Source organism: Dermacentor variabilis, chromosome 3 (assembly GCF_050947875.1).
Source record: "Dermacentor variabilis isolate Ectoservices chromosome 3, ASM5094787v1, whole genome shotgun sequence".
Lineage (NCBI taxonomy): Eukaryota > Metazoa > Arthropoda > Arachnida > Ixodida > Ixodidae > Dermacentor > Dermacentor variabilis.
Genome location: NC_134570.1, coordinates 65,747,728 through 65,773,576, shown reverse-complemented (window position 1 = coordinate 65,773,576; position 25,849 = coordinate 65,747,728). Strand labels below are relative to the sequence as shown.

Here is a 25,849-nt window from a genome sequence, read left to right as displayed (position 1 = left end):
TGAGTACTGGTAAGACATAGCTATTATACACTTTTCTCTTGAGGGATAATGGCAACCTGCTGTTCATGATCTCAGAATGCCTGCCAAACGCACCCCAGCTCATTCTGATTCTTCTGATTATTTCCGTCTCATGATCCGGATCCGCCGTCACTACCTGTCCTAAGTAGATGTATTCCCTTACCACTTCCAGTGCCTCACTACCTATCGTAAACTGCTGTTCTCTTCCGAGACTGTTAAACATTACTTTAGTTTTCTGCAGACTAATTTTTAGACCCACCCTTCGGCTTTGCCTCTCCAGGTCAGTGAGCATGCATTGCAGCTGGTCCCCTGAGTTATTAAGCAAGGCAATATCATCAGCAAATCGCAAGTTACTAAGGTATTCTCCATTAACTTTTATCCCCAATTCTTTCCAATCCAGGTCTCTGAATACCTCCTGTAAACACGCTGTGAATAGCATTGGAGAGATCGTATCTCCCTGCCTAACGCCTTTCTTTATTGGGATTTTGTTGCGTTCCTTATGGAGGACTATGGTGGCTGTGGAGCCGCCACAGATATCCTTCAGCATTTTACATACGGCTCGTCTACACCCTGATTCCGTAATGCCTCCATGACTGCTGAGGTTTCGACAGAATCAAACGCTTTCTCGTAATCAATGAAAGCTATATATAAGGGTTGGTTATATTCCGCACATTTCTCTATCACCTGATTGATAGTGTGAATATGGTCTATTGTTGAGTAGCCTTTACGGAATCCTGCCTGGTCCTTTGCTTGACAGAAGTCTAAGGTGTTCCTGATTCTATTTGCGATTACCTTAGTAAATAGTTCGTAGGCAACTGACAATAAGCTGATAGGTCTCTAATTTTTGAAGTCTTTGGCGTCCCCTCTCTTATGGATTAGGATTATGTTAGCGTTCTTCCAAGATTCCGGTACGCTTGAGGTCATGAGGCATTGCGTATACAGGGTCGCCAGTTTCTCTAGAACAATCTGCCTACCATCCTTGAACAAGTCTGCTGTTACCTGATCCTCCCCAGCTGCCTTCCCCCTTTGCATAGCTCCCAAGGCTTTCTTTACTTCTTCCGGCGTTATCTGTGGGATTTCGAATTCCTCTAGACTAGTCTCTCTTCCATTATCGTCGTGGGTGCCACTGGTACTGTGTAAATCTCTATAGATCTCCTCAGCCACTTCAACTATCTCATCCATAATAATAATGATATTGCCGGCTTTGTCTCTTAACGCATGCATCTGATTCTTGCCAATTCCTAGTTTCTTCTTCACTGCTTTTAGCCTTCCTCCGTTCCTGAGAGCATGTTCAATTCTATCCATATTACACTTCCTTATGTCAGCTGTCTTACGCTTGTTGATTAACTTCGAAAGTTCTGCCAGTTCTATTCTAGCTGTAGTGTTAGAGGCTTTCATACATTGGCGTTTCTTGATCAGATCTTTCGTCTCCTGCGATAGCTTACTGGTATCCTGTCTAACGGAGTTACCACCGACTTCTATTGCATACTCCTTAATGATGCCCACAAGATTGTCGTTGATTGCTTCAACTCTGAGGTCCTCTTCCTGAGTTAAAGCCGAATACCTGTTCTGTAGCTTGATCTGGAATCCCTCTATTTTCCCTCTTACCGCTAACTCATTGATCGGCTTCTTATGTACCTGTTTCTTCCGTTCCCTCTTCAGGTCTAGGCTAATTCGAGTTCTTACCATCCTGTGGTCACTGCAGCGCACCTTACCGAGCACGTCCACATCTTGTATGATGCCAGGGTTAGCGCAGAGTATGAAGTCTATTTCATTTCTAGTCTCGCCGTTCGGGCTCCTCCACGTCCACTTTTGAATATCCCGCTTGCAGAAGATGGTATTCATTATCCGCATATTATTCTGTTCCGCAAACTCTACTAATAACTCTCCCCTGCTATTCCTTGTGCCTATGCCATATTCCCTCACTGCCTTGTCTCCAGCCTGCTTCTTGCCTACCTTGGCATTGAAGTCACCCATCAGTATAGTGTATTTTGTTTTCACTCTATGCATCGCCGATTCCACGTCTTCATAGAAGCTTTCGACTTCCTGCTCATCATGACTGAATGTAGGGGCGTAGACCTGTACAACCTTCATTTTGTACCTCTTATTAAGTTTCACAGCAAGACCTGCCACTCTCTCGTTAATGCTATAGAATTCATGTATCTTACCAGCTATATTCTTATTAATCAGGAATACGACTCCCAGTTCTCGTCTCTCCGCTAAGCCCCGGTAGCACAGGACGTGCCCGCTTTTTAGCACTGTATATGCTTCTTTTGGCCCCCTAACTTCACTGAGCCCTATTATATCCCATGCACTGCCCTCTAATTCCTCCAATAGCCCTGCTAGACTCGCCTCACTAGATAACGTTCTAGCGTTAAACGTTGCCAGGTTCATATTCTAATGAGTGTGAGACACATTTGCGTGTTATTTATTCTTTTCCCGGAAAACACGTCTGCTGTGCACTGTGAGGGAAATTTACGCAGGCAACCCAGCGTATTGACTTTTCCTTGTCAACAGGGAAGGCCGCAAAAGTATTTTGTCGGTTGTACTTTTCCCGCAGGTGAGAGACCAAGACACCACGGATCCTGGGAGCGTCTACATCATGGTACGCTGTTCTGCGACTAAGTCTCGGGAACCGCTATATGAATGTTTAGTGGAATATGTTTAATTTTTAGGAAGACCGGTGTGAGATACAATTGCGTGTTATTTATTCTTTTCCCGGAAAACGCGTCTGCCGTATGCAGTGTGAGAGAAACTTACGCAGACAGCCCACATATTTCATGGCAGGCTTTGGGAGACCTCTAGATTTGGCGCTAGTCGGAGTGGACAGAACTTCGTTACCACCCGTCTTTATTTCGGCAAGATAACAAGTGCAGCATTTGTAATAATAATTGAAGGAACATGGTTTATAGCCGTTTGAACGCTGTCATTTGAGTACTGCACAACTTGCCAAAGGGGATTTTTAAGAACCTGTTTGAGTAAAAAGCAGGCTGTATATGAAAACCTCGATTTAACCTGGATTTAGATTGAAAATTGCGCGATGGGACGTTACTAGTACAACTATTATTTCCCGCATCAATTGGTGTTGCATCAATTCTTCCCGGCTTGGGTGAAACTGCCAGTTATATATATATATATATATATATATATATATATATATATATATATATATATATATATATATATATATATATATATATATATATATATGTTGTTGCGGTGGAAAAGAGGACAAGGTCGTTGATGGTAATGACGACGAAGTGGCAACAGTGTCTCGTGATTCTCGGCTGCTGCTTATATAGGCCTTGTAAATACATCTTGTAAAGGGTTTTATACCCGTGACATTTGGTGGACGTGCGAGGTACGCGTCTTCGCCACGGAGCTCCGCAGCGGGCGTCTCACCCAGCCTGCGACTACGCTTCCAGTGGAAGGCACCGCATCTGCAGCTGGAATGCCGACCACGCATACCCTGTACGTTGCTCTACCTCAGCCGCATGACACCGGCAAGTTCACTGGCCTCGATGGGGTTGACGTTGAAGAATGGTTGAAGATGAATGAGCGCGTCAGCAAGATGAGGAGGTGGGATCCGACCATAACGCTGGCCAATGTCGTGTTCTACCTCGACGGAACACCGCGAACGTGGTTTTACACACACGAGGAAGAGCTAACCAGCTAGGTCATGTTGAACGAAAAGCTGTCCGACGTTTTTGGCAATCCAACCGCATCACGAAGAAGGACGTCTACCCATAACCTCGTATCGATGATGCCCTCGATTGCCTATACGGTGCACAGTATTTTTCGTCCATCGACCTACGGTCACGATATTGGCAAATCGCTTTCGATGATCTAGATCGTGAAAAGACCGCCTTTATAACGCCTGATGGTCTTTACCACTTAAGGTTATGCCTTTTGGCCTATGCAACGCTCCGCCTACCTTTGAGTGTATGATGGACTCATTACTCCAAGGATTCAAGTAGTCGACTTGTCTCTGCTACCTAGATGATGTTATTGTGTTCTCACCCTCATTCAGCACACACATTGAGCGCCTTTCAGCTGTACTTGCCGTTTTTCGCAAGGCCGGTCTACAGCGCAACTCGAAGAAATTTAACTTCGGCCATCGTGAGCTTACGGTTCTTGGACATGTCGTCAGTTCAACTGGCATCCGACCGGACCCAGAGAAAATTCGCGTCGTGAAGGAGTTCCTTGTTCCTCGGTCCGCAAAAGATGTCCGAAGTTTCGTGGGCCTTTGCTCCTACTTCCGCCGCTTTGTTAAAAATTTTGCCATCATAGCACGCCCTCTCACAGAGCGCGTGAAGAAAAGTGTGCCGTTTTCATAGGGATTCTCTCAGGCCACCGCCTTTTCTCGCCTTACCACAATGCTCACCACCCCACCGATTCTAGGACACTTCGATACTTCAGCCCCTGCAGAGGTGCGCACCGATGCCAGTGGCCACGGAATCAGTGCCGTCTTGGCAGAAGCTCAACACGGCCATGAACGTGTCATCGCGCACGCTAGCCGTCTTTTGTCACCTGCGGAGCGGAACTACTCTTTTACCGAGCGCGAATGTTTGGCCGTTGTGTGGGCAGTGGCGAAATATTGCACCTAATTATACTACAGGCCCTGTTCTATTGTATTGGACCACCCCGCCCTCTGTTGCCTTTCGTACTTAAATGATCCCACAGGGAGGCTTGGATGATGGGCTTTGCGGCTACAAGAGTATTCCTATTCGGTGGTGTATAGCTCTGGTCGCCTCCACAAGGACGCCGACTATTTGTCCCGTTACCCTGCACACACGCCAGCCAACGCCGGCATGGACGCTTCCGCAAGTGTTATTTCCATTTACCAGCTTTTGGACATGGCCAACGAGCAACGCCATGACACCACTTTGAGGACCCTCATTGACCGAATGGAATCTGCTCCTACTGATCAATCGTTACCGTAGTTCGTTCTCAACGACGGGATATTGTACCGACGTAGTTTTCATCCTGATAGTCCTCCCCTTCGCCTTGTCGTCCAACACCTACACTCAACCGTGCTTCAGGAGCTTCATGACGCCCCAACTGCCGGACACCTTGGCTTTGCTCGCACTTATGACCGCGTGCGCCGCCGCTTCTACTGATTATGCGACGTGCTATGCCATCACTCGAGCACTTCACACGAGCTGCGTAACCAACGTCGCAGATTTCCTACTCCAAGATATCATTTTAGTACGTGGCGCCCCGCGACACTACCTTACCGACCGCGGCCGCACTTTCTCTCCCAAGTCATCGCCGATATCCTACGCTCATGTTCTACTAAGCATAAACTGACCCCCTCCTATCATCCCCAGACTAACGGCCTTACTGAGCGACTTAATCGGACCATTACTGACGTGTTATGAAAGTACGTTTCACCCGACCGCAAGGACTGGGATGCGGCGCTGCCCTACGTCACGTTCGCCTATAATTCATCACGCCACGATACTGCGGGGCATTCCCCCTTTTACTTGCTTTCGGTCGGGACCCAGTATTACCATTGGACGCTTCCCTCCACTTGATACAGGATTCGAGGACCGAGTATGCCAGCGATGCCATCGCCCACGCTGACCATGCGCGCCAGCTTGCCCATACTCGTCTGTTGGCATCGCAGGAATCTCAACGACACGCTTACAATCGCCGCCATCATGACACATATTTTTTACCAGGCTCTCGCGTACTACTTTGGTCCCCTTGCCGCCGAGTGGGGCTCTCCGAGAAACTCCTCCCGTGCTACAAAAGCCCTAACCGTGTTCTACGTCAAGTGACCAATGTCACTTACGAGATAATCCCCGAGACCTCCGTCATGCCACCCGGTTCCACACCAACTGACGTCGTACACGTCTCTCGGCTTAAGCCGTATACTGTGTCCTTACCGACGGCCCCGTCTGAAGCACCGGGATGCTGCTTTTTCTGCCGGGGGTCGTGTTACGGTGGAAAAGAGGACAAGGTCGTCGACGGTGAAGAGGACGATGTGGAAACAGCCTCTCGGGATTTTCGGCTGCTGTTTATATATGCCTTGTAAATACATCTTGTTAATAGTTTTATACCCGTGACATCATATATATATATATATATATATATATATATATGTATAGATTGTAATGGAGTGTTTGAACAGTTCATTTGGCAGCGTCTGTTCGTAATCGAGAGGGAAGGTCCCGCAGAGCAGGAACAGCTGGCTGCCCGAACGGCTCAAGCTCTTGCTAAGCACTGGCGATCCGGCTGGCCCATTGGTTCCACTGCAGGCACGGAACAGACGATCTGGCTGCCCTTGTCCTTGTGCTCTTCTTCTTCATTCCAATTACCCCCGGTGCAAAAGCGGAGCCATCCTGGCGGCTTACGACGTGGAGACGAGCGGGTCATAGAATCGTTTCAGGCGGTGAGCGTGAACAACATCCCGTCCACGGCGGCGCTTGTCGGATGTCGGTGTAAGCGGCTCTATGACATAGTTGACCGGAGAGGTGCGTTCGACGATGCGGTATGGTCCACCATACTGCGAGAGAAGTTTTGTCGAAAGTCCAGGCGTGGTAGCAGGCACGGACAGCAGGACAAGTGTGCCGGGAGCGAAGTTCGGATTCGTAGTGTCGCCATCACGATTGGCTTTTTGTCGTCGTTGGTCGGCGGAGGTGAACTTTCGGGCTAATTGACGGCATTCCTCGGCGTATCGGGCGACGGCTGAAACGGGAGCACACTCTGGCGCGTCTGGCGTATAAGGCAAAACCGTATCGATGGTATGGGAAGGATCGCGACCGTAGAGAAGAAGGTATGGAGAAAATCCTGTAGTGCTTTGTGTAGCCGTATTATATGCGTACGTGACAAATGGGAGGATGAAATGAGGATAAGGACCGGGCGCTTGGCTAGTGGCCTGTTCGAGTGTCGACAAAAATAAGTGTCTTGAAAAGGTTGCACGTCGGCGTAGGGAGGCGACTGCACCAACCCATCAGAGTGCAGCATGTGGCGGCGGCAGAGTCGTGCAACATGGCCGGGAATACCGCAGGCATAACATATGATCCTGTTGTCTTGTGTGCGCCAAGGATTAGCAAACGCAGGAGCAGGTCGATGAACGGGATGACGAACGGGTGGTAGCGGCCGTGGATGTAGCGCAACGAGTGGTTGACGAGGAGGCTGCGCCGCGACGGATGCGTAAGTAGGTGGCGCGGGTCAAGGGTACAGCTGATGCTGCACAGGTAGAGCCTCAGCAACTTGAGGCTGCGCGGCGACGGATGCGTAAGTAAGTGGCGCGGCGACAGGGTACTGCTGATGCTGCATAGCTAGAGCCTCAGCAACTTGCTCTTCAATAACCCGCCGGAGCGTAGGGGCGAGCTGTGTAGGAGGCTGTGACGGCAGCGGCTGCTGTTGGGGTAGCTCAGCGAAGGGCAGTAGAGAGATCTGACGTGCAATTTCCTCCCGCACGAAAGCTTGGATTTGTGTGAGCAGGGGGGAGCGATCAGGGAAGTCGGTCATGGAAGAGAGGGCCTCGTCAGCCACTGAGGGGCGCCTGGTCAAATCGCGCTGCCTCCTCAACTCGTCGTAGTTTTGGCACAAGTTTATGAGCTCTGCTACGGTGCGCGGACTCTTGGCGATCAACCTTTGAAAAATGTCATCGGCGATGCCCTTCAAAATGTGCTTCAATTTCTCATTTTCGAGCACAGAAGCATCCACACGTTTGCACAGGTCCAGAACCTCTTCGATATAGCAGATAAATGTTTCACCGGGTTGTTGCGCTCGCTCTCGTAACCGCTGCTCGGCGCGCAACTTGTGGACGGCGGGGCGACCGAAAACTTCAGCGAAACTGGCTTTGAACGCGGACCAGGACTGAAAGTCGGCTTCGTGATTCTTAAACCACAGGTGAGCCACTCCCGCTAGGTAGAATATGACGGCATTTAACTTGGCGGTATCATCCCATCGATTGTGCAAGCTCACCCGTTCGTACGTAGCCAACCAGTCATTGACGTCCTGTTCGTCCGTACCGCTGAAAACCGCTGGATGGCGTTGCGGGACAGCGCCAGAGCAGGCAACGGGGGGTGGCGGCGGCGTCGGCTGACGAGAGTCAGGCATGACGGGAGGCAGAGTCCGAGACCGGAGTTCCAGGGTGTAGATGTTCTTGAATACCCCGCACCTCCACCAATTTTAATGGAGTGTTTGAACAGTTCAGTTGGCAGCGTCTGTTCGTAATCGAGAAGGAAGGTCACGCAGAGCAGGAACAGCTGGCTGCCCGAACGGCTCAAGCTCTGGCTAAGCACTGGCGATCCGGATGGCCCATTGGTTCTGGCTGACGATCTGGCTGCCCCTGTCCTTGTGCTCTTCTTCCTCATTATAATATATATATATATATATATATATATATATATATATATATATATATATATATATATATATATATATATATATATATATAATATTTGCTCTATATAGGGATTTGTAACCCTCCGAATTTAAAAGTCCCTTCTTCATTGTAGCGTGGTGATAGTGAACGCGAACCTAACACAGGGACAGTGACGCAGCGTCAGGCAATCTCGGTCGGTATTCTCACACTTGGTGGGCTAGACTGGTTAGAAAAGCGGGAACTGGCCGATTATGTTAGAGGACACATTAGTGAAAACCGCTGCTATTGGGCGAAAAGTTAGAAAAAAGTATTTACCATGGTACAAATGTTGAAAAACAACATTACCCTGCAACTTTCTTTAAGAGATATTTTTAGCAACTCGTGCTTAGTCAAGGCGGCCAGCGAATGGAAAACAACCCTTACGAACAAAAATCTTCGTGAATTAAGCCACAGTTTCGTAAACTGGTGTTACAAATGGAGTTCGCCGCCGTGCCCTTTCAGCACACTGAAGTCTGCCCTTGTAACAGAGAATTTAAAACGAACGATAAGGCAACGTCATATATCTAGTAAGGCTATGTGACATATTTCTTGATCGCTGTCAGGCTTTTGCTTATGTAGCGCACGTTGTCCTTCCTTTTTCAGGATCAGTGTAAGTATTGTCAAATTTCATTCTTTTATATAACTGCTCACAGTGGGAGCGCAGCTTAGCGTTGTCGGTGCCTAATAAGCTACGGCAACAAGAAGCAGTAAAACAAAAGCAGTAAATGTGTGCGCTGTTGATCATTTCCATGTCGTCTCAGTTAGCACGGCCGAAATTACGAGCATATGTGATAGATACTTTGGTTAAGTGCTGCAACTCGCATTTAATTTACTCTTGTACGGTTACCATGAAAATAACTAGCTGCCTGCACATCAGAAATGATGTTCCTGGCATCTAGCTCGACCATGACTGCGGCATTTCAGAAGAAAAAGAAAGACGCAAGCAATCTCTGTAATGGAGACACCCGCATTATTGGTAGGCATTCCAATGCATGGCCGTGTAGCGGGTTTCTGCAGTGTTACGTTGTTTTCTCGTGTTCGTGTGAGGTGATCCTATGAAATAGCCGGACGTGTATTTTCCAGCAAATAGTTGATGCGGGCTAGTTGGCAATCCATACGTAATACTGGTTTAGCGCAGAATTGACAAAAGGCACAATTAGCACAATTAGCAATTAGCACAAATTCGGTGCTAAAACAGTATAAAGTGTGGATTTTAGAGCAGAGTGCACATAAAATGGTCAATACCTGAAATGGGTTCCGCAAATCCGACGTGGAAGTCGATATATGTATATCGGGGAAATTATCCTAACTTATTGATTTACAGGAATGATAAATAAATGGAAGTGAAAGGGAATGAAAGAACAAACGGCCGCTGGTGGGATATGAACCCGCGTCTTCGCATTACGCGTGCGTTGCTCTTGCCAACTGACCTACCGCGGCACCGTTTCCGATCCACTTTCATCTCCATTTATTTATCATTTCTTTAATTCAATTATGAAATACGGATAATTCCCCTATGCTTTCTTGGTGTCCTTGTTTGTTGGCTTCGGCGCATTCGGCAAAGCTTGGGAAAATGCTTGACCTATTTGGGCTTAGAAAGAGAGCTCTAATTTGTTTTACCTCTGAGTGACCTGCAGTTCGGTCTCCTGCTGGTGCTGTCCGAATGTCAACTAAACTCGAATAACGAGCGTATGTTGTGGAGTTTTACTGCTCATCGCAGAATGAGGCTTGCGGCGTTGTTTTGCAGCCCGATGACGTTCTACGTCCGAGGCAGGTCACGTTCACCTGTGTCCGAAGTACCACAGTACGTATACTGCCAACTTTTTTATGGTCACTCAAGGAAAATAGAAAACTGTTATAGCCAGTGGCTGTAGCAGTCGTAATAATATTAACACTAATCATAATAATGTGACGATAACGATGATGATGATGATACCTCCCTCACGCAGGCAAGCGAAATGGCTCCTTGCAATGCTCTGCGTGTTCGTGATGCTCGTTCTGGCGCTCTTATGCTACGCCTTGTTCATCCTCCTGACGAGTAAGAAGTTCGCCGATTTTCCTGTTTACATTTGTGTTAAGCGTGAAAACCCTCTCATCTCAGTATAAAGTCGCTCGACCGATTTGGACGGAAGGTGTACCGTTTAATGGAGGAAGCTTCGTTCTACACGACCGTAGGAAACAGAGTTTTGATTTAGGGCCAGCATTTGTTTACTGGCACTTGAAGAGCACTCGAAGCACGAAGTTTGCAAACTCATAACTGAGTTCCAGAAACACGTATCGCAGTTTTGCAACTGGCTCGTTTAGAGAATCTAAATCGGACAAACGTGATATGTGAGATACAACTTACGTGAGATCGTTACAATATTTATGAGGGTTTTGCGGAGGTCCCGCTCGCACATTAGTGGCATATTTCTGAGTGCTTTATAGTATATCAGTTGTGTCCGCTTTATATGTATCAATATGTCGCTTACAGAGTTTAGATAGATTTGTTTATTGCTAAGTTACATAGTTCCTCAGTTTTTATGTAATGTTTAGAAAGTCAACGATGTTTAAAAGAAATGGCATCTTCGTTAAATTTGGATTTAAATAGTCGGTAAAGTTTTACTTTGTCGTTGAAATGCGACAAATCTCATAACATTCAGCGCAGCAGTTGTCAAGAAAAACAACTTATCCGTCGTTCCCATCTATTTTACATCGGAGCTCCTCAGATAAAGCCTTCTCTCAAGGATTTAAGCTATTACCTTAGGAGATAACGTACAGAGACGAAGGGAAGAAAGATCACGCTCTGTTTGGCTTCGCTACAGGCTGGAATAGAAATTCTAGTACTGGAATCTGAAATGGGGGGGGGGGGGGGAGGAGTAGGCATTCATGGCCGAAAGTGGGCTTACGTGCGGGGAAACACGCAATTATGAAGGCAGTCCTTAAAGGGCAAAGACTGAATGGCATAACTGCTGGTGTTTTGATACTGAACTGAGACGAGCCTCCCCGCGCCTCAGGGAGATTTATTTCTAAATTTACTTAATGTCCTTCAACAGAACAAATTATGTAATTAACCAGCCGCCGTTGGCTTGACAGGTAGCCGGTGGCGAGAAAAGAGCACTCGCCACCGGTGGCATGGGGAGCCCAGCTTGGCCTAAGCAAAGGTCGAGGCAAAATTAGGTTAGGTCCTACGCCTCCCTGCGTCCCAACACGTGACGAAAATTTCTCATTACAGTTATGACGAGATGTCGTGGGATTAAAACGGGCAATAGAGAGGTCGCAAGACATGTACGATGCGTCCCCAATATGGTGTTCTCTATTTTTTTGCTTCGTATTTTAAAGAAGTATGACCCGTCTAAAAAATTTGTATCACATCGAAATAAATAGCACACTGTGAATGCGGTTCTTAGTTTCCGAAAGTTTGATCTGCTTTCTTGGGTTTTAACTGAAATCACTGAACCCTGCATATAAGTAATCATTCAAGAAGAATTCATAGAAACTTTAAACATATTGTAACTCGGAAAAAACATTTAAAGAAGACATGGCTTACATGAAGGAGCAAGATGTTGCGGCAAACTGCGTCCTAGTGGAGGAGGTCAAGCATTAGAACTATTGTATTTCACTATAATCAAATGGCCTTTTTAAAGAGCACTTCAGTAATTATGCTGTCTATGTGTGCTTATGTGCTGATTTATGTTTTTCGTGTTCATTTCTTGTTGCTCTTCGAAAGACGACAATATCAGTTTGTTAAGCAGTGTTCTGTGAGTTCCTCAAAAAACGCGAATATACTTTTTGTTCCGTTACACAAGATATTCCGCGTAGCAGCGAACCCCATTCTACAAAAATAACTTTAATTCATTCCTTTGCAGATTGATATAACGTGCTAGGACTCTGTTCTAGGGTGAAATGTTGTCCGAGTTGTCGAGAACAATATTAAGAACTTTGCATACGAAAACGTCGGTATTCATACACAATACGTGCAGTAGTCAAGTCGCAGCCACACCCTTGTTAGTGAAGACCCTGCATGTGGGAAAGGCATGCGGTTTTCATACTGGCCCACCAGTCATGAATGATACAGAAAAGTTCATTCTCGTTGCTTGAATTGCGTGCAATCACGACCCATAGGCACAAAGTGGCCTTCTCTGAGTTTAGTGAAGTTACTTTTGCGCAAACTTATACGTTGAACACCTCTTACGTGAATGTTTCAGTTCGCGCAATTATGGCATATTTACGTGTGAACAAACCAGCCTGACAAATGGTTCTTTTGTCGACGTCGTCCTATATGGCATCACAGTGATCACAATGGCATTGAAATGTTATATCCGGAATATTTTTGTTGGCATTTTGTGGGTGCATTCCTATCACGCACCCGTGAAAGTGCATAGGCTGCCCGCAAAACTGGCTCGATGCGACTTGCAAAAATAAAGCAGTAAAGGATGGTCTGAAATTTTGGACAGGTCTAATATGGATGCATAAAAATTAAGGTTGTTTCCATAAAAGAAATCCTAATTAAAAACGAGCTCAGTTACAAGTTTTCCATAATTGTCTATGGTGTTTACAATATAGAGTATAGTTGTTTGTTTTGGTGGCATTATTCTTCAAAACGGAAAATGGGAATGTGAACTATAGGGATATGTTACTTTTTCAATGTAATAAAAGAAAATGGTGTAAAGCGTCCCTCGCACTAAAGGATTGTGTGCGCCACATCTTCTTTCCAGTTCCCCATCCGACCGTCATCATGCCACCAAGAACCACAACTACCACTACCACTACAACTTCTACTACTTCCACATCAACGACTACTTCTTCCACTACTACCACCACAACCACCACAACAACCACCAGCACTACCACTACGACTACCACTACGACTACCACTACTACCACCACAACTACCACTACTACCACCACGACAACCACCACGACTACCACCACGACTACCACCACAACTACCACTACTACCACCACTACTACCACCACGACAACCACCACGACTACCACCACGACAACCACTACAACTACCACCACAACCACCACAACTACCACCACAACAACCACTACAACTACCACCACAACCACTACAACTACCACCACAACAACCACTACAACTACCACTACTACCACTACTACTACCACTACTACTACGACCACAACAACCACCACAACCACTACAACTACCACCACAACAACCACTACTACCACCACCACCACAACCACTACAACTACCACGACTACCACCACAACAACCACTACAACTACCACTACTCCTACTCCATCCACTCCATCCACCCCAAGTAAGTTTACTTTTTTGTGGTGCACCTGTATTTTCAGCTTTAGACGTATAAATGGCTAAAATGTGGCGCAAGCCAATACCAAGACCAAGTGTTATTTCTCTTAACGACATATGGTAGCGTGAAGGCACAATCACAAAGAAGTCACAGAGACGCACGTCACAGGTGACATTACGATTGTGCCTTCGCGCTACAACATGCCGTTAAGTAAAGCCAACTAGCCCAACAACAGGTCTTCCTGCAGAATGTTATTTCTTTGTATGCCGACGATGACGCAACGGCAGGTTACAACAATAACTGCAGTGACCGAGGCCTTTTAATACTGCACACACACAAAAAAATCAGACTTGTGAGACCTTCCATAATCGCAACCCGATTTCCAGCGACGCTATTTATTTCGATCGGTTTATTTACGGATTTCAGTGGCCTGATAAAACCATATACCTTAAGGCGTTGCAAACATTTACTAACCCGTTTTAAAGCTTGCTCATATATGACGCTTTCGAGCATCTGTTAATTTTTTTAAGACGGTAATTCATCCGCCTAAGTTCAGCCACGTCCACAGGCTATAATCTTTGTTGGTTATAAAGCGCAAATATAACGCTCCGTATCGCTCGCACACGAATCTACTGCTTGGCCCATAATTAAACCACGAACATTCCGTTTAGATTACCTATAACCTGCCCCTGAGTACATTCATTACTTCACCGAAAACACTGGGGAAGCTACTTCTTACAAACCGTGCATAGCATGTAATAATGTAAGAAAAGCCCAACAATTCGCTAATAATTTGCAACGATTCCATTCAGGTAAAAAAAAGCATTAGCGTTTTCTCAAACATTGCACTTAACATGAACCCCGTTTTCTACGAAATATAAACAATGTGTAAAGCAGATATTGTTTAACTGCGCGACATGGACGGGCGCAGTCCATGTCTCATGTTGTCTTTGTGGTCCGTTTGTTCACGCAGTTAAACAATGTTCGCCAATATCTACCAACTCGCCCAACAACAAGTTCTTCTAAACTACAAGTGTAAAGCAGAGTTCTCTCGGGACATTGGCATACATAGGTGGTTACGACCTTATGACACTTTGAAACACTTGCTTAAAGGACTTTTTCCACCGACCATATTTGACGATCACGCACTTCATACCACACACAGATGTGACATACCGTTTCCCCCCTTTTCCCCTAAATTTGAAGTTCACGTAGCTAGGAGTTCTGCTTTGGAAACGGGCTCAATTCGGCGCCGCTCTTAAAACATACTCGTAATGCTTCGGAACGCTTGCATACGTAATTCCTTGCGAAGGACTCAAACAACCCACCCACTTTTACTTTACTTACACATCACCTATAATCTGGTCCTTAATTTCACCAAATAAAAAGAAAACAAAATTAAGTTCTGGGGTCTTACGTTGCCAAAGCGACAATATGATTATGAGGCGCGCCCTAGTGGGAGACTCCGGGTTCATTTTGACCACCCGAGCTTCTTCAGCGCGCACCCAATGTATGGTACACGGGTGTTCGTTTCTTTGTATTTCGCCCACATCTAAACGCTGCTGCCGCGGCTAGGATTTGATCCCGCGCCCTCGGGCTTCACAGTGCAACACCAAAGCATGAAACACAAACATGAAGAGGCCTCGTTTACTTCTCCTAGGACACCGGGGAGGACGGTTTAGTAGGTATTAAAAAGAACGAGGCTTCAGTAATTATTTGCAACGCTTCTAATTAATCCAAGAACGTGAAAAAATCACCACACTTAACATGCCCTCCCATTTACAATTATTCCAAGAACGTGAAAAAATCACCACACTTAACATGCCCTCCCATTTACGTAGAACTTCTGCTTGGTGTCTTTTGCAGTTGTCTTGCGATTTCGGGAAACAATACGGATAACGAGTTTGACAGTCTGGAACGTTTGCATAATTCATTACCAGGGCTGTAGTCACAATACATAGATTGCACATTCATCGTTCGTCACTCATACCATGTTTACTACTACAACGAAATAATAATGACGTAATAATAACGAAATTGAGGTTTCTATCAGAACAAACTATACAAGGAAGGGAGGAATCAAACGAAGAAGCGTGCCATGCCGCAGCATCTTGCGTTCTGATGTAGCGATCCCGCGTGGTCATCTAAGCATGGCCGAAGTTGCCTCGCAAATGCTGAAGCATTCGGTCACGCGATTGGGTGCAGCCTGCTGCAGCCGACATTGCCCGGCATGCAAATCACCGTTGGGTGAAGAAACGTAACAGCTGTCGGCTACAAGATGTTAGGCGAGTAACACGGCTCAATACGATGGTACTGTAGCTCATCAGTGCGAGAAACGGATCGTGCACCCAGTACACATTCCTTTAGATGAACTGTGTGACTGGTGAATGAAAAATGCTGCCCTTGGCTGTTATATTTAGTGTGCATGAAATACGGGCGAATAGTCGCCAATTCAACGAAGACGCGTAGTTCGCAAGCGAAGTTGGTTCATTGAACGGCGTCGGCCTATGTATACTTTTGCCGCCGGAGCTGCACACGTACGCACACTACTTGCAGAGCGGCACCGTCGAAAAGCAGCTGCTGGTCGGAATGTCGAATTTCAGGCGAAAGACGCGGAAAAAGCCTCGCAAGACGTGCAAGCACGCAATGGAGTATAAATAGGGTGGTTCGTTTACGGGTAAAACCCGATTTTACCCGATTTCTGCACCCCGAACGTGTTCCTAAAATATCGGGTAAAACCCGATTTTTCCCGATTTCTGAAACAACTGTGCCCACGAAAATGCTGTGCCTCCAGTTGGCGCGCAGGCTAGAGGCGGCCAAAGCGGCCGACAGACAGACAATCGTTGAGTGCAGGCCCCGTGGCGCAGCAGGCCCCAGGCCCCGTGGTTCCAGAAGCGGCTGCTGAGTCAGTCGTTTGATGACTACCGACCTCTCTTTAATTCCGTGATGGACGATGTAGGCTCGCTTCGCGAGGAGTTCAACCAGTACTTGCTGGAAGCAAGCCCCACAAATAAAGGTGTTGAAGTGATGGACTTTTAGAACGACGCAACTGTGCGTTACCCAAGGCTAGCAAATGCAGCGTTATCATTGTTGTGCCTAGCTAATGGCAGCTGTGACGTTGAGCGAACGTTCTCTCAGCTAAGGTACCTGCAGAGACCAGACAGGTCTCGTATGGAAACCGAGATGTTGCGCATGCAGATGATTATGTATGTTAATAAGGACGTGTAGAACGTCGATGACAAGCCCTCGTGAATAAGATGTTTCTTTTCTCAAGACTGACCGTTGCCTCTCACTGCGAGTAATAATTAATTCCCAAAGAAACGCCAAATTTTGTAATATTTTCTTGAAAGCAGCCCAAAATCTAGCCCTAATTGTTACCCACCGGCTAGAGCAAATCGAATAAATTATTAGTTTGCAAATTTAACCCGATAAAACCCGAATTGCGGAATTTTTCCACGAGAAACCCGATTCCTCCCCTATTATCAAGCCGAAAAGTAACGCCCGATTTTTACCCCCCGAATTTAAAAAAATATAAATCCCGAAAACGAATAACCCTAAGTATAAATAACCGGCTACTAGAACCCGCTCGTGTATGTATCCCTTATAATGGCGACCGAAAGCCAGCTACACCTCCGCACTATATCTCCTGACTGCAGCAGGGAGTTGTCCGCTTTATGCAAGCGTCCCCCCCCCCCCCCCCCCCCCCAGCGCACGAAAGTTGGGAGAAAACAAGTATTCAGTAATTATTTTCAAAACACACATTGAACCTACACATTTCAAGCGATTGCCGCCGCTTTTTGTTCTGCAATGAATGCAAGGTAACATTGAAAAAGTTTCATATAACACCTCTAATATAGCTGAAAACGATGGTATTGCTATTTGTAGGTTACTCCTAATTAACACACCGACTTTAATGTTAACCCAGCCATCGCCCCTAACGATTCTCACATTTGCGCAAGAAGTAAGCTTCTTAAGTTGTATAGCTGAGTGCTTCTCTCAGAAAACCGCGATAGCAGGCAGATATAACATTTTTGAGCGCTTTCAGAAGCAATCGTAGCTTCGCGGGAAAATTGAAAACCATGCGGCTGTAATTCACCGCAGTCTGACAAGGGAGAACTGACACTGTGGCGCCCATTCAAATCTTCAGTAATTGTATTTGATGAGTAATATGTAGGCGCGTATTTTTTAATCGGGAGCTTTCAGCGTCTGCTCGAAAGGCACAGGAGTGATGAGGTGCGTTCCTCATGCAGTGGGTCACAGACATTGCAAACGACCGTTACTGAATCGGAATTGCTTATTCGTTAAATGAGAGCCACAGATACACCGCTCGATAGCACGGCGCATCGAGATGACGCCCTACGTTTTTTTAGGCGGCCTACACGGCCAAGTCGAAACGGGCCGCAAGCGTGTAGGCGTCTATGGCCCTGTCAGGTGCGTACATTCGAGCGAGCTTGAGTGAATTGCGGTCTAACACAATGCCGGTTAAACCCCATCCACGCATCACTTTTAAAGAAGACTCGCACGGATTCCGCACTGCTTACTTATGCGGCGTGCCTTGATTGTGCTCGAAAATTTACAGGCAGCTCGTCCAAATTCACTTTCCTAAGGGCCACACTTCTCTTTTTGTCAGTGTCTTGACTAGGTATGCCTCTTACACCGAATGTTTCTGGCTGTTTGAAAAACCGGGAATACTTTTTTTTTGCATGATAAGAGCGAACGCTGTTGACTTCATAATCTTTTTTGTGCCTGCACCACCGCGCAAGTGGTGCCCTGCTAGTCCTTAACATTGTCACGGTCGCCGCCGCTAGGCACGTTGCGGCCGCGCAGTTGTAGGTAGTCGTGAGCACACTCGCGGATTCATTCGTGATTCGCGCCATCAGTGGCGTTAGATATGCCTGCGTCTTTAACACGTTTCGCAAGAATGTCCGAAGACAACGTACTCCAGGCGTGGTGCCTTTCTTTTCTTTCTTTACATTTTTCCTGCTGATTATGAGCAGCGAAGTTGAGTGGCCGCTCTTTCATGACTGTAGCTTTTATTCGTACAGCAGCGTATACTGAAAGAGGCCATGTGACAGGGGCATTATACATTGGCCCGTTGAAACACGTTAGCTTCATTGCAATGCACCGAAAGCTACCAAACTACACGAGCAAGAGCTTAGAAATTTCAAGATCATCACAATTTTCATCACAACCATCAAGGAATTTATCTCCACTGCAGGACGCCGACCTCGCCCAGCAATCTCCAATTACCCCTGGCTGAATCATCAGCTCGCGCTCAGTCAATTTATTAATTTTATTAGTGTTAACAATTTACCATTGTTAATAATTTTGTCGCGTCCTCGCTAGTCTTCGGCTGCGTTTCTTTTACTTTGTCAACCGTTAATTTTCTCGTAATAGATCACAGGTTTGTGCTTACCTAGGTTGGTTAGTGCACGTTTTGAAAGTAATTCGAGAGCTCAAAAGACGGGACGTGGTGGCGCGTCTGTCGTGCTCACTAGGCACTGTCTTTTGCGCTGTTTCATTCGATTCAAGATCACAAGTTATCTGCCCTGTACGCTATACAGAGAAAATTTTCAGTGCGCACAGTGCATTCTCTTGAAATTTGTTCCAAAGCGCGACAAATGGCAAACGCTGAGTGTGCGTCGAGCGCGCTCAACCACAGCATTCAAGTCGCCACCCATGCACTGTGCACTGTGGAACTTCAGCTGGCGCTCCCTCTTTCGCTATCCCGCTCGCGCAGCGATGCTGTCGCCGGGTCCCATGCCGCGCAACCTGGTGTGGTGCACGTTCGGCACCTTCCCGCAGAATTACGACCACATCGACACGGACGGCTTTTGCGACTTCGCCTTCATACCGATGTACGTGCGGCCCAGCAAGGACACCCTGGTCGACGACAGCCACGCGGACTTGCAAAAGTTGTTCGCCATGGCCGCACGACCTGCTGCTTCCACCAAGTTTGCCATCAGCTTCCCGCACCGGCGAGTAGTTGTCCACGTTGTTTTTTCAACTGTGCGCGTGACAAATGACTGAGTGGAAGATGCGGCGAACCTTTACTTTCCAGCTGGGAACCATTTTCGTTTGTATGCGCGGGTAAAACTGTCATGCGTGTTGCGCGCATTTGTACTTTTTGTGTTGATGTATGGAACATTCATCGGGCTGACATTTTTTTTCCCGACCTACGTTCTTCAGTACAAAATTTTGATGACGATTGAGCAATATACCTGTGTATATTTTAAGACGTTTATTTCAAACAACCTTTAGTGTATTTCACACACACACACACACACGCACACGCACACGCACACGCACGCACGCACACACACACACACGCACACACACACGCACGCACACACACACACACACACACACACACACGCACGCACACGTACACACGCACGCACGCACACACGCGCACGCAGGCACGCACACACGCACACACGCGCACGCACACACGCACACACGCGCACGCACACACGCACACACGCACACACGCGCACGCACACACACACACAAACGCACGCATGCACGCACGCACGCACGCACACACACACACACACACACACATGGACTGCTACTAGTGCCACGCTGTTAGTAGTTAGCTCGTAAAAAAATTTCCTGGGTTTCACGTGCCAAAACCACTACTTGATTATGAGGCTCGCTATAGTGGGGTATTCCGGATGAATTATGACCACCTGAGGAATCTTTAACGTGCACCAAATGCACAGCACACGAGCATTCTTGCTTTTCGCCCCCATAAATATGCAGCAGGTTCGACTGAGATACTATCCCGCGACCTTGCGCATAGAAGTTTTAACTCATGACGTAGGATTCAGCATGTAATACAGACTTATATGTAGCGCAAAAAATGGTATGCGGGTTTTGACTCTGCCTTGAGCTCAATCTGGCAAAAATGGGAAATGTCTGTACCTGGTCAAACAATGTACTGGTCAAGACGCATAGCCCTTATCACTGCCGTTTCGCGGGCCAGCTGTTCTTGTGCACATTGCGGGTAAAGGGATTTCCATTTTGCTTTGCTTAGTAAACGACGTCATTCCGGGAAGCTAGAACACTATTTCTTGAAACCGCAAGGCAATTCCGGCGCATGCAGCACTTGCCTGTTGCCGGCACTCAGTGTCATCGGTATTAACTCTTTCACCTTTGCAGAAAGAACGCCGAAGTTATTAAGCATGTCAGGGATCCTCAGGGACAGGTAAAGCTCGAAGATTACTGGAACAGGAACATCTACCATCACGCCGTCCTTGACTTGGAAGTCAAGCCCTGGGAAAAGCTCAACATCGAGAGTGAAGTTCGGGCGGCGTTCGACTTACTGAAGGTTCGCGCCTCTCCGCAATATTTGTACCCATTGCATTAGCGCTATATGCAAAACGAGCATGCCCTCAAACACAACCCACCAATGCATTAAACGGACATTTGAAATGCGACAGCAATTCTTCACGTACTCAAACCCAGTTTTGTGAATCTGGCTCGCTCTCTGCCGTCGAAGCTGTATCAATGAAAAATAGAAAAAAGAACAAGCGACAACTCCATATTTTTTGTACAAACATGGAAGCACGCTATTGTGATATGAGCATTCTACTGCTACACACGAATGCACCTTCCGTATTTTTAAAGGTTATCAAGCGCATGCACGGACACAAAAAATGCAGGGAAGCACGCGACCTTCCTTGTCCGCTCCCTCGCGCGGGCGCTACGATTTCAGGATGGCCTACCAGCAGATACTTAGGACTACACTCGTCTACTTTTCTCGTAGTCCTGGCGTCTCGATGGAACACCAGGCCAGTGCTCTTGACGTGACGAAAAATTCTGTAGCCGAGATACCGTACAGGCTTTTGAGCGACGTTATGTTTTTGTATTTTTCGGACATTTATTTCTGGTCTGCTTTGATGGGTTCGCATGTGTGCAGGAGCTGAGAGGCTGGCAGCAAAGAGTGAACGCGAGTCGCCCCAAGTCCGGCGCACCCCATGGTGGCTTCGTAGTCCTGGGCATCCGAATATGGCCGGCCAATAGGTCGCCCTTCCTCGGAAATGTCACACATCAGATGGAGTAAGTTAGCAAGTGACGATAGCTACTGGTGTGCGCTGTTGCGTTCTCCTTGGTAGCGTACCCCACCGCTGCCGGCCAGTTGTTGCGACGCGTGGTTCTTCAAGCTCGACCGACGTTACTATTGGGTAGTGTGGCGTGTTGTCGGTGGACTGCAGGCGTCCGGTACACCATGGCGACCAGGCAAGGACGAGACGATTTCTAGTGCGAAACTTGCACGGTATATTCAATGGTTGGCGAAGCATGAGAAGAAGAGAATGAAGTGAAAAAGTACATTGCGGGGCCCTTTAAATAGGCCCACTAAAATCTTGGGCGGGATCTTGTTCGCGTCAACGTCACGTGACATGCACTGAGCCCCACAGTGCTAGGCGCAGGCACCCACTTTCCCAGGACGATGTATCCCCGAGCTTGCCTCCGCTGGTGGCAACCCGCGGGTCCTGGGGATCGTCGGCAGCTGATTCCTTCTCTTTGGTGCGTTGCTGGTTCGCGGAAAGGGCGTCTGGTTGTGGATGGGCGATTGATTCATTCTCTCAGTTGACGTCTTCACCAGCGTGCCTCTGCTGGCGACAGACCGGGGATGCTGTCTGGTTCGTGGAAAGGGTTTTCACGCACACACACAAAGGGGCCTGTGAACACTGCGGGGCGGCCGCCAGACCGGTAACCACTCAAGACAGCTACAGCAAATTAGGAATCACCCTTCGTTTCAATGAGGCATGGTGGTAGGGCATCCTTATTGCCCGGGGTGTTACATGCCAACCGTAACAACACCTTCCCGTTTAACGCTGCCCTTTAGCTGTAAGAGACCGCACGATACCCATAAGAAGATTATTTTACCAGGAGCAAGAATATACGGCCACGAAGCACTTCGACAACAGTTTTGAGCAGCCTCTTCCTAATGTATAAAGGTGGATCCACCTTGCGCCTTTTACAGCGAATAGTGGTTTTTGCCATGTCACCTGACTGTAGAACGTTGCAAAACCAGCCGCATGACTGAAAAAAAAAAAGACGCATATCCTGCGCGCTCCGAGAATACGTTTAAGCGAAGCTTTCTAGGTTGTTTGTGAGGAACGCTGTTATTGTTTATTCACCATTTGCAAGCGCAGATACCACAAGACGTTGGACACGTTTTCACCGGTAGACGCGACGGCGTCAATGGGAATGTTACCAATTGCTTAAGTGGGAACAATATTGGCTACGGAAAACTGACATTGATATATTCTTAGTTGGGTTGAGAACCATTAACCAGTGATCACACCAGCCTTTAATGCTGCTTAGGTCTTTATGCAGCAAAATGTGGTCAGTCATGTTAGCGATAGATTGGCGAATAACACAGTCGTCGGCAAACATCCGAATCTGAGAGGTAACGTGTAAATGGTAGATTGTTTATGCATGCTATGAACACGAGGGGACTTAATGCCGATCTTTGGAGAACGCCAGATGTGGCGGGAAGAAAGTCTGCAGTATTGCTGTTACTACTGACCTATGTAAATGATATTACACTTATCTAATGACCTTCTCTATACCATCGTATATCTGAGTGATTGCCGCACCAGAGATTGCTCTAGTAGCTTTTGTAGGAAACTCTGGAGTTTGAATTATACTTGCGCGTGGGTTGGCTAACTTATTCTGCCGTCTTTTTGGCATACGGCGCATTCTTCAGGCAGTTCCTAGTGGACGGCTTCCTTCCATGGACCCACTTCACGGAGGACGAGTTCACCGCCAAATACCCGCAGTGCGTCATCACGGGAGCGTCGCCACTCAAGGACGTCAACAACAACAACACCATGGACATGGTGAGTGGTTGCCCGTATTCTGTAATGAAAAAAACAAAATAATATACCAGTATACTCAGCCAACCTTGCGCCAGTTCCGTAACTGGCAACTACTTGAGTCATTCTAGAAGTAATTGTGCGAGAACTCCTTGCCACTTGCGTCCGGCCTTTCAACCGTGGGTTAATTTTCCCACAGATGTCGTTTAGGCAAGTCATTGTCTGCATTCCTTAAATCTTCGCCGATTCGATATTGCGCCCGAGAGGTGCATCTTCATCTGTCACTCAAAGCATCCTTCAAAGATACGGGGACCGGTAGTTTGTGTGTTACGAAAACAGAACACCCTGCGGTAATTAAAGAAATGCTTTGTTTTGCTGTAATTACCAACAATACAAAATCTAATTCATCGGTTCCGGGTATTTTTCTCCCTCAAAAATAAAACTATAAGTCGTACCCTTGAGCGTAGTTTTAATGAACTGGAAAATGCGTTCATGGGTGCGGCACAATGGACTTCCCACACTAAACTAACCACGACATCATGGATTTTTTCGCGGCTTCGCTGCAGAAATTATTGTACTATAGGCGAACAAATCAGGATGAAGCTTGTGATGTAAAAGCACAAAAGGCTCTACATAGCAAGTTTTGAGGACTTTCTGCTGTAGCAAAACCACCCATACGTGGCGAAAGTATGCTTTAGAAACGGGTACTTCACGATCACCTAGCAGCGCTAAGGCTTAACGCACAATTAGAGAAACTAAACATTTGCCCTTCATTTTCTTCGTAAATTACCACCGTTTCTTTTGCCATGTAAACGAAAGGACCTAAAAATACTTCAGCAGTCTCTAAATAATTATGGGTTGCTATTTAGTTGGCAGTTTAGAGGTCGCCGCTTTCCTTCCTTCCTCGATCCTGGATTTATCGTCACCCCATTTCGCTCGCAGTTCCAGGTGCTGGACTGGGTGAACAGCAGCACGACGTGGAACGTTTACCCTTCGCTCGCCATTTCGGTGTCGATGTGCACGCGCATCTACAAGACCAGCACGGGGACGGACGCAAAGTACGGCGACCCGTGCGAGGACAACGCCACTCCGCCCGGCCCGTCTTCCGCGGTAAGCAGTAACACTAGAATCAAACGGCGGTAGGAGTATAGGAGCTCGCGCAAGCGTGCAACATCTTCTAGGCCAGTATACATATAAAAAGTTCTTACGCCAGCTTTGTTTTTAAGCGAAAACAGTGGCCATCTCTCCCGTAGGCGAAGCATTCGAAGCGACAGCAAGGTTTAGCGCCGCACTGGAGCTCCGCGCACGGTGTTCTAACAACACGCGGCGGCGGCATGGCGCAACGCAATACGCGAGACAACTGCTGCAGGAACAGCCCTCCTGGCAGATGCCGAGCGTCTCACAACGCTGGCGTGGTGGTGAAGTACGCCGGTAGTGGAGTTACCGGTGTCGCAGCTCGATGGTGCACGAGCCGAGACCGACGGGAAATCGTCGGTGTTTGTCAGTGCTCAATCGATAGGATTAGACTTAGATTGCCGCTGTCAATGTCGCTGTGGTCAGTGTATATGATGGTGCAAGATATATATTCTTTAGGTGGGGATACTTCTCGGTTTGCTTGCGGGACGCGATCGACCGTTTTATCTGGGGACTGTTTGGGATCGGACCGCTGGTACGATCTGTTGGGAACTCGGCGCTGACGCCCGTGGTTGTACCTGGGTCGCAAGCCCCAAGGGTAGCGTTGGCCTGGCGGCCTGGGGTACAACTGGAAGCATCCGAAGGTCCCGGCAAAGCATGAGTCGACTGGTAACAGCAAAACAACTTGTTTATTTTAACATCGCAAAGAGTTGGCGGTCAGGTTTGACCGAAGTAGAGAGACGGGAGAGCACTTTACTCAACAGAAGAAATCGGAGCCCTCCTTTTGGCGTCCGGGGGCAGCTGTTTTTATACTCTCGCAGTTGAGGGCAAGAAGGAACCCCTCAAAAGACGAGCACGTGAATGTACAATGGGCTAATGGTGACGCACACTGTCGTAGCGATGCCGTAGCACCATGTCGAGCACGATCTCGTAGCACCCTGTCGTGGCGCTGCCGGTCGGACACAATGACTGTAATGAGAGGATGGTCCCTGCTTTGGCATCGCCTGTTTCGGGCATAATGACTGGAACGAGATCCCTGCTTTGGCATCGCCTGTTTCGGGCACAATGACTGGAATGAGATCCCTGCTTTGGCATCGCCTGTTTCGGGCACAATGACTGGAATGCGAGGATGATCCCTAGGCGGTCGCATCGCCGCAGTCGCGCCTGGAAACACCTGGCGATGAGTGTTGCGGCGACGACGATCGGGCCAAAATGTC

The 25,849-nt window shown here is 47.5% G+C and overlaps 1 protein-coding gene across 1 annotated transcript in view; it reads left to right on the top strand.

Moving 5' to 3' along the window:
- Positions 1-2,567: 2,567 nt before the first annotated feature.
- LOC142573976 (uncharacterized) overlaps positions 2,568-25,849 on the top strand; it is a 34,954-nt gene continuing 11,672 nt past the window's right edge. Inside the window, exons 1-8 of the mRNA XM_075683173.1 lie at positions 2,568-2,623; positions 10,149-10,205; positions 10,351-10,439; positions 13,099-13,674; positions 20,833-21,001; positions 21,593-21,732; positions 23,390-23,522; positions 24,441-24,608. Coding sequence (XP_075539288.1) covers positions 2,621-2,623; positions 10,149-10,205; positions 10,351-10,439; positions 13,099-13,674; positions 20,833-21,001; positions 21,593-21,732; positions 23,390-23,522; positions 24,441-24,608 — 1,335 coding nt within the window. The 5' untranslated portion in view covers positions 2,568-2,620. The remainder of the gene's footprint in view (positions 2,624-10,148; positions 10,206-10,350; positions 10,440-13,098; positions 13,675-20,832; positions 21,002-21,592; positions 21,733-23,389; positions 23,523-24,440; positions 24,609-25,849) is intronic.